Source organism: Miscanthus floridulus, unplaced genomic scaffold, assembly GCF_019320115.1.
Source record: "Miscanthus floridulus cultivar M001 unplaced genomic scaffold, ASM1932011v1 fs_329_1_2, whole genome shotgun sequence".
In the NCBI taxonomy this organism is placed as follows: Eukaryota; Viridiplantae; Streptophyta; class Magnoliopsida; order Poales; family Poaceae; genus Miscanthus; species Miscanthus floridulus.
In genome coordinates this window covers 1,197-10,568 of record NW_027096589.1, presented here as the reverse complement: position 1 = coordinate 10,568, position 9,372 = coordinate 1,197, and the positions used below count along the sequence as shown (strand labels likewise).

The window sequence follows — 9,372 nt, the reverse complement described above, 5'->3', positions numbered from 1 at the left end:
AATAGCGCATCGGTGATGAGGGCCCGAACCTCATCCAAAACCTCCACCAGCCGGATAGCGGGTGCACTGTTACTTGGCGCTGACCCGAAGACCTTCGAGACGACGAGCTAGGCAACATTGCGTATCTGGTCAAGCTCCCCCTCGAGAGCATGTCGCTCTTCAAGGGACTTGGCCAGCGCCTCCGCATTCTGGCCAATCGTCGCCTTGGTCGTCTCTAGGTCCCGCTCCAATAACTCCACATTTCCACCCAGCTCTGGAAGAAGGGCGGCAAGCTCAGAAGCAAGCTAAAGGAATATATACGTGCAAGTCTGAGGCGAGCAAGGACACGATCCGTGATGGCTTCGCGTCTACACCAACAACGCCGCCAGGGCATGGTGGTGAACCCGGACGGCATCGACAATGGCACCATAGCTACACCAACGACACCACTGCATTGAGGTGACGAGGTCGGATGACGCCGGTAAGCAATTCCATCCACTACGACACTATGCGTCGTTCTGCACCGGCAAGGCGGGCAGCTCTAATGTGGCTCCATCTACGTCGTCAACTACCCGCCTTTGACAACGACAAAGACGGACGATCGTTTTTTATGAATATTCGATAACTTATTTTCTCCTATTGCAATGCGCGGGGCCACCCTAATTTTTCGTCCAACTTTAACCTACTAATAATTTTCGTTCACAGCTACTAGCCCGAGTCCAAATCCGATGTGAATCCATATTGGATCTATCACCTACAAGGCAGAGGCACGACGCACATCCACCTCCAATAGCAAATCCGCAAGACACTCAATCTTTTTCCATTTCCGTTTCTTTATTTCCTTTTTGTTCAGCTTGCTGATTGGCTCTGCTTCTATTTGTGTTTCCTTTTTTTGTTTATGTTTTTTTCTTGTCCTGTCGGTGATTGGCTCAGTTTCTATTTTCAGATCTTGGTTTTCCTGTTTTCAATCTTTTTTTGTTGTTCTTAATTTTTTAGTCTGATTTTTTACTCGTTCTTTCGCTACAATGTTTTTTCTCGTATAAATATAAAAAAACAAATAATATATATAATGTTATAGACTTTTGAACCATTGATCTTTGCCTATTCCTATCTCTAAGAAACAAAAAAAATCATTATTAAGTCGTTGATGCAGTTTTGATTAGACACGAAACTTATATTCTTATTAAAATCTAGATTAGTTAATGGTCCAACTAATCAAACACTGAATTAAAATCTTAAACAATTTATTGTCTAATTTAGTTTAAATAAATGTACCTCTGTAATGTCTGATAAGAGCTGATATATGAAAATTTGAGAGAGGTCTCCCGTTATAATCATGGGAGAACATACCGATGCTTGACATGTTCGCAACTATCTCCTTCCGACTTTAATCGAATATGATAACTTATATATTTCTATGAGTGCTCAAAGAAAGTCACAGAGCTCAATATATAAGTCACAAAAAGGGCTCAATATATAAGTGTAACACCATATGAATAGTATGGAAATTAAAGTTATAATATATTTACGTCTAAATACTCTTGTGTTTTGCAACGGGAGAAAAAAAGATCTATCAAGATTTTTTTGGTTGGATACCGGCTTAATTGGACATTGTCATATTATTACCAATATTAACTTATATTATGGATGTCATGATGGTCATGAAATAAATTAGATTTAAAATTTTATAAGGATAAAATGTAGTCATATGGCATGAACGACCGATTGTTTTGCTTTTCTCCCGTTGCAATGCACGAGCACATTTTGCTAGTAAATATAAGTTCGGATGGAAGAAACTCTTCATTGTCCGGTAGTTAGAGGGATTGTCTGATAGTTAGAGGGAGACGGGTAAAAAAAATGGATGGATGAAAAAATAGGTTAAAATTTTGCCTCTTTATTATTAGGTATATAGGTATAGGTATAGATATAGATTAAGGCCTTAAAAATTATTAATTAAAGTCCGATGATATCCTTGGTGCTGGGTAGCACTCATGCATTCCTCAAGATAGATAGATATAGGAGTATACACATTACCACGCTGACGTGATGTGATGATGATTATTTGTCCTGCAGCTATTTGGAGGATGGAGGAGCCTGATGCTGGTAGTGCCACCTATAGCTGCTAATTGTCTAAGTTAGATTACAAGGCAAGACAATTAAAGGCAAGAAAAGCAGCACGGCGGTATGTCTCTCTGTCAGCTGGTAACCACTGCTGGCTGCATCGCTGAATCGATCTGCTGGCGGGTAGTGGTGGCGGTAGGCATGCCGCATCCGCATGCAAATATAGAGATAGAGACAGACAAATTAATAGAATCAATTCATTGGGTCTGAAGCAAACTAAACTGCCTTCCTAGCTAGCTAGGTAGCCCCACGATCCAATCTGATCCGTATCCAAGATCCTTTGGTAACCAACGTGCGTAACGGTTACTCGAGCAATCCATTTTTCGTTCCGTCCGTATTGTGAATTGTGTTGAGGCGTATTATATTGCAAGTAGTGACAATGATGGTGATGAACGATGGATGGGTCCCAATCCAGCGACCAACCAAGGCAACACGAAGCCACAAAATATTTTTATGAAATTAATTATAAAAAAATCTCTAGAAAAATATACTTATGAGTTAAAAAAAAGTAAATTCCACATATACTAATACATAAATGTTTTTGACGAACGGTAAAAAACGATCTTTATAATCGGTTAGCAAAACTGATACTATGATATCAATGGTAAAAATAAGTTATTTTCATATACTGCAAATTAATTTCCAGGGACAGTTTGTCTAGTACAACCGTCCATAACCTCTCACCGTCACTTGTCTACTTAAATTTTCTAATCTAATAGAGTGCAGTCACCATAATTCGAGCCCACAACCTCTCACCTGACGTGTTTGCCTACCACCGCACCACATAGTCAATTGTAACTACTTATATAATGTTATTGCTATCTTCTTTTTTACTAATATGTACAAGTCTTATAATAAATATTTTAGCTTATAAACAATCTTAAATGGAAAAATTTTCAGTTACAAAGTTTTAGGTCTCATCCAATACTACAACTTTGATATAGTAATACTTTCTGAAGAGACTCTCTTAACCTGACCGTCACTAAAATGTATTTCTTTGGACAGTTTACAAGGTATAGTGGAGCTAGTTACAAACAGTTCAATACTAAGTAAACCATTCTAGTAAGAAATAGAAGACGTCTTTAAAAAATCTTTTTTTACTAGTGATATGTAGTATATCTATGAATATACATTGCCACAAAATTTAAGATTGAAACTCACTCAACCTAGCTAAAAAAATCATACGAAAATAGCAAATTATAGGTGCACGTGCACTCGGAATTTTGTCTTTTAGCACATATACAACTATAATTTGTTTCCATATGAATTTTTTTTGAACGATTTTGATTCTCAAAATTTCTGGCAATGCACATCTATAGATAAACTATATATACATGCATCTGTTCAAAAAATATGAAAAGCTCCTAAGTATATGTCCCAAAAGGGTTTTTAGAATTTTATAGAAGATGACATTGATACGAATATTTTTCTAACCAAAACTTATAATATATTATGATATGATATAATATAATACGATACGGCGCAAACGAATGAAGCAGCGACAGCAACGTGCGGCGTTGCTATACAATAAGAGGTCGTTTAGATCACTTTATTTTTTGGGAAATTAGAATCTACTTGATAGACTAGGTTATTTATTGGAATTTGGTATTTCATGACTTTCTGAAGTTCATTCACATATAAGCCTATCTCAAATTTATAAAGTTGGTGGTGAAATTTAATTTTATAGGTCACCATGCTATATTTTCACTTTACAACTTATAACACGCTCTTCAACTCACTCTCCTACGGTAGAAATACAACACATACTTATCTCTCTCGTATGAGCCACAGTAATATACAAATATATTCCATGTACACCCATATATTTTCGCGACCATGCGTAGCATGTATATCATTAAGTAGAAAAAGGAGTTGTTACATAGGCAAACACCGGTCGGCCTAGAATGTGAGCGCTAGATACAACCATATAAGCTTAATTAATCTGTGTCTAAATTATAATTATTAAATAAATTCAATTCCATGGATGCGAACGGGGAGATTATGCTAAGAAAGAAAGCAAGCAAGCAAAGCATACATGAGATGGGCAGATCGATGGCACTTGTTGCTTGTTGCACCGAGCTCGCTCATCACGCGCAACGGCGACGTCGGTAGGTCCAGCGGCGGTTACTTGCAGGCGGGGCAGGGCCTGGCCTACCGCACCGTCGCACCACCACCACCACCACCACCAACCGCCCGCAGCCGACACCAACATCGCCGACAGCTCCCTCCCAGCAGCTACCTGCAGCCTCCTCTGCGCTCTTCTCATCTATCGCTAGCTATATCATTCTCCATTGCTACCAATTGGTTATGTTCCTAGCCTCATCGATCATCTTCTTCATTCGTATTATTAATTCTCTGATGATCAGGTCCCTCCCTCAGCTCTAGCTTGCTATATATGTATAGTACTGAGCGATATGCATGCTACCCCTAGCAGTAGGCAGTAGCAGATACCAGCAAATCTATCCGGCCGATCGATCGATCCCCATATGATCTGATCACCGCCGGCCACCGCGAGGAAACAAAAGCGTAGCCCGCGATCGGCGATCGACAGGCCGCCGGCGATGGACTACGTGGTCGCGCGGATGCAAGCAGCAGGCCATACCCACCACACTTACAATGCCGCCGCCGCCGCCGTGCCGCCTGTTCCTCATCAGCCTCAGGCGGCTCATCAGCTTCACTCCATCGGCGATCACCGTCCTCCGCCTGTGGTGAGTCCGTCACCATCACGACTATACTACGCTGTTTATTTAATTTATTTATATGCAGTAATTATTTATTATAGTTATTATGCTCATTAATTTTAGATTATTAGGAGCAGTATATATTTACTTCTCCTTAATGAAACACGTATCAAAAGGGCACCTTCGCGAAAAAGGAGCAGTATATATTTTGCATTTGGAAAGAAAAAACATGACAGCATGCACTTCCTCCTCTAGCGTTTGGTTTATTTAATTTCCTCGGCTGCCAGTTAATTGCCACCGACTTCTCCCATTAATCCACAGCTGACGTTATTATTTATTTATTTCTAGATAAAGACAACTGCCTTTTTCTATATATTTTTTCCGTTTCTCTTCTCACCGAGACATGCTATTTCGGGGGTTTTACTTTGTTCATTATATTGCTTCTTTCGTCTACTAAGGTTGTCATTAATTCTCATAAAAAAAGAACTCGTCAAATTTGCATTAGGTAACGTCAACATCTTCACCATACTTTAGCCATGCTATTATAAACGAATCATTTTCAACATTTTCATGAGCTATTGCCATGTGCGACCCAGTTTGCCAGTATAGTATTTTAATTTTTTTGGGGTTCGGTTTTTCTTGTAATGGTTTTTGTTTCAGCAGTATATATAAGATATATCCTAGGATGTCTTTTTTTTTAGAAAAAAAAACTAAGCTTAACTAAGAACTTCTTTTTTTAAGCAATACGGCGAACTTTATTCATTCAAGATTGTTACATCATTGATGAAGAGATCTAAAATAATGTTAGGGGGCTCATCCACCCAAATACAATTCTACTTATATTGCAAAGCTCTTCTTGCTAAATTGAGCCACTTGATTTGCCTCTCTAGCGCAATGTTCAATAGATATATCTGGAAAACCACACCATATAACAGACTACCTAAACAGGCCCTTACTCTAGTTTTGGGTAGTGGAAAGAAAAACATCTCCAACGGGCTACTTCTGTGTGATCCAATCCAAGAAAGGAAAACGTGCGGTCCCCACTTAGGGCAAATACATTGGTCTTTGTCTCGTAGGTAGTCTTATATAGTGCTACGTGATTTTAAGACGATTTAACAGATAACATGTACAATAGTTATTTTTTTAAAATTGTCTCGTAGTAACTCACAATTCCTTAATTTATGCATAAACTAAAAGTAAAGTTGTAAGTTGTATGGCAATAACAACTCATGCAATGGTATAATAATTGTCTCATAGTCCTAACTTTTAGCTGATTAGGTGATTGTTTCGCGAAACAACGACCTCATTCTCTCTCCCCTCTCTCTTTCCTCCTCATCAGCAAAAATCATTAGTGGCACTGCATCACTGCATGAGGCGACGTACGAGACCGCTGACTTGTAGCAGTGTTTTGAGTTTTTTTTTTTAATTCTAACTGTTTCCGTTACACGAATGCAGTCTCAGAGGACGCGGGGCAGCGCGATGATGCAACGGCAGCGGCGTGAGGCGCTTGAACAGGAGGTGTCGGAGCTGAAGCAGCAGCTGTCCAACGAGGAGACGGTGCACCAGATCCTGGAGCGCGCCCTGCAGCCCAGCTCTGTTCGATCCTCCATGGCCCTCACCAACATCCCCGCCTTCATCCCCACCAAGGCCAAGGAGCTGCTCGCGGAGCTGCTGCTGGTGGAGGATGAGATCGCCAGGCTGGAGGACCAGATCCAGAGGATGAAGCAGGGAGCAGGAGCACGAGGAGGAGGCAACAGCGGCGCCATGCAACAGCAGCAGCAGCAGCAGCCGCCGGCACCACCACCACCGGATGCCTCCTCCTGCAACAACAACAACAACAACAATGGACGATCGCCTCGCCTGTCTGCGTCCGCCGCGGAGCATTGCAAGTCCATGTTCTTCATCAGCCAGGCCATGGACGGCGAGGCGTACCTCGGCAAGGTGAAGAAGAGCCCCAATCCCAAAGACGACGACAGGAGAGCCGCCATGAACAGCATGAGGAGCCCCAAGAACAACATCTTCGGCGGTGCCGGGGCCGGCTTGCCGCCGAGGCATTCGCTCGAGAATAAGCAATCGTCGTCAAATGGATATGGGCATGGGCATGTGGTGGTGGACAATAATAGCACGAACAAGCCGCCACCACCGAGCAAGATCGCCGCCGTCCTCCAGCACCACAACCATGAGCTTCCCATCACCAAGAGCCCCACGGTGATCGCTGCTGCAAAGAGAGTGAGAGACCAGCCGCGGCCGCCCAACAAGCTGTCGGAGCGTATCGTGAAATGCCTCGTCTGCATCTTCATGCGGCTGCTCCGGTCGTCCCGGGTGTCCGAAATGGACAAGTCCGGCAACCTCGCCGCCAAGGGGGGGAGCTTCAGCAGCTTAAGGATGGACACCGGCCTCGTCAACGCAGCGGCGGCGGCCAAGGAGAAGGAGAGGGGCCAGCAGGACCACTACGGCATCTTTGGCATCCAGGACGCCATCGTCAGGGACATCGGCCCCTACAAGAACCTCGTCAGGTTCACCGCCAACTCCCTGGACCTCCTCAGAGGGTTCTCGGCGTCGCCGCTGCTGACGAAGCTGAGGGAGATGCTGGAGGCGCTGCAGCAGGTGGATGTGCGGTCCCTGAATCACCAGCAGAGGCTGGCGTTCTGGCTCAACATCTACAACACCTGCATCATGCACGTACGTCTGTCTCATCTGTCTCCTCCTTCAATTCAGATGGAGTGTATGTGTATCTATATGCATTCGTGCAGTTTCAGTCAGAGAATTTCTTTTTCTTTTTTCTTGTATCCATTTGGACTAATTATTAATGGAGATGAACTTGGAAACTACCACATCTATCATGCAGGGGATTCTGCAGCATGGTTTGCCGTCAAACTCGGACAAGTTACTCGCACTCAAGAACAAGGTACGTATGGATTACATCTTCATTGCTTTGTTTTGGACATGCAGGTTTTCATTTCTGATTAACAGGTTTACAGTTGTTCATCAGTCTGAATAGAATAATTCATTTGTGCAGGCAACAATCAATGTGTCAGGGCAAACTTTCAATGCATTGGTGATTGAGAATTTTATCCTGAGGCAGCCGTCAAGTGTCAAAGAAGTGAGTCAGTGAGCCCCTCCCTGCCCCCGCTGTCGATCAGGCATATGCAGATGCAGTTGGTCGAAGAACATGCATACTAGTAGTAGTTACACTACTACATGAGTACTACTAGTACTAATAATAACTAGTTATATAAAAAACAACAGGAATTCTGGAAATGCGAGGTGGACGTGGAAGAGCAGGCGGTGAGGGAGGTTTATGGGCTCAAGACTTCAGAACCCGACATTCTGTTTGCACTCTGCTGTGGCATCAGATCATCGCCAGCAGTAAGTATTCTTATTGTGACTGAAGGGAATTATATTGATTCATATATACAAACGTAGTACGTACCTACCTACATGCCCATATATGCAGCTTCGGATCTACAAAGCAGATCGCGTTGTGATGGATCTGGAGAAGGCAAAGCTGGAGTACCTGCAGGCGTCGTTAGTGGTGACATCGACGAGGAGGCTGATGATCCCAAGCCTCATCCACTCTAACATGCATGACTTTGCAAAGGACATGGAGTCGCTGCTTCGATGGATCTGCGAGCAGCTGCCCACATCCTGGTCCCTCAGGAAATCCATGGTGGACTGCCTCACCTTCAGCAACAGCAGCAGCAACCTAGCAAGGAGCCACAATGTACCCATCCATGGCGGTGCTTCTGCTGCTGCTGCTAACGCCATTATTTCCAACAAGATGGAGGAGGTGGTGGATGTCATTCCCCTGGACTACGAGTTTCAGTACCTGCTGCCCATGTGATGTGATCAACTGATAATAACGTGCTACATCTAAGTTAATTAAGTGATACATACATACAGATGGAGTTGATCGTGCACTCCACTCTATTCTTTGCATGTCGTCTGTCTGATTAGGAATCGAAGAAGGAAATTTTTGAAAGGTTGCTGGTGATACATACGTGTAAATTTCTGATTGTGGTGAACTTTCCCTTTCTTATAGGAAAAGCAAAAACAGGGCAGACTTGGTGTGTGTATGTAAACTAAACAATATTCCTAACATTATATTTTTAACAGCATATGTGCGTGCCATGGGTCTTTAGTTTCAGTATAAGTACTCCTATGTGTTTTCTGTCTTTGTTTGCTACTATGATGTAATGGCTGTGACGACAGGGCAGGGCAGGGCAGGGAAGGAGAGGACAGACGATTGCAAAAAAAACTTTTTTGAGAGGAGCCCTGCCAAACGTTTTGCCAGGGGAGCACGACGACCAATTTTTATCGTGGTGCACAATGCAGGCTTCAATCCTCTCTGTCTCAGGCACTCATACTCAGTAAGCTAAGCCTGCATAGAGCTGAATGTGTGCTACGAAACGCTGCAAGCCTGCACAAGGCCGAATGTTCGCTGCAAGCCTCCATTATAGTACAATGCAAGAAAGTAGAAACCAATCGTTACAACCACGGCATATAAACACACTCTGTATTGGAGTACTAATAGGACTGATCATGAAAATTTGGTGGTTTAAAGCAAAACTAAAAGTAGTGGTCTATACTC

At 42.9% G+C, this 9,372-nt stretch overlaps 1 protein-coding gene across 1 annotated transcript; it reads left to right on the top strand.

Moving 5' to 3' along the window:
• Positions 1–4,332: 4,332 nt before the first annotated feature.
• Positions 4,333–8,901, top strand: LOC136531333 (uncharacterized). Its single transcript, XM_066523998.1, has 6 exons — positions 4,333–4,808; positions 6,237–7,463; positions 7,630–7,689; positions 7,801–7,884; positions 8,031–8,150; positions 8,239–8,901. Exons 1-6 carry the CDS (start codon positions 4,662–4,664, stop codon positions 8,623–8,625), a joined length of 2,025 nt encoding a protein of 674 aa, XP_066380095.1. The 5' UTR covers positions 4,333–4,661; the 3' UTR covers positions 8,626–8,901.
• The last annotated feature ends 471 nt before the right edge of the window (positions 8,902–9,372 follow it).

Excerpts from the sequence above, each read along its gene's own strand:
- LOC136531333 (XM_066523998.1), top strand. The coding sequence starts at position 4,662 with ATGGACTACGTGGTCGCGCGGATGCAAGCAGCAGGCCATACCCACCAC. Across the intron at positions 7,885-8,030 it reads AGCCGTCAAGTGTCAAAGAA|GAATTCTGGAAATGCGAGGT; the intron begins GTGAGTCAGTGA and ends AAAAAACAACAG. Across the intron at positions 8,151-8,238 it reads GCATCAGATCATCGCCAGCA|CTTCGGATCTACAAAGCAGA; the intron begins GTAAGTATTCTT and ends CCATATATGCAG.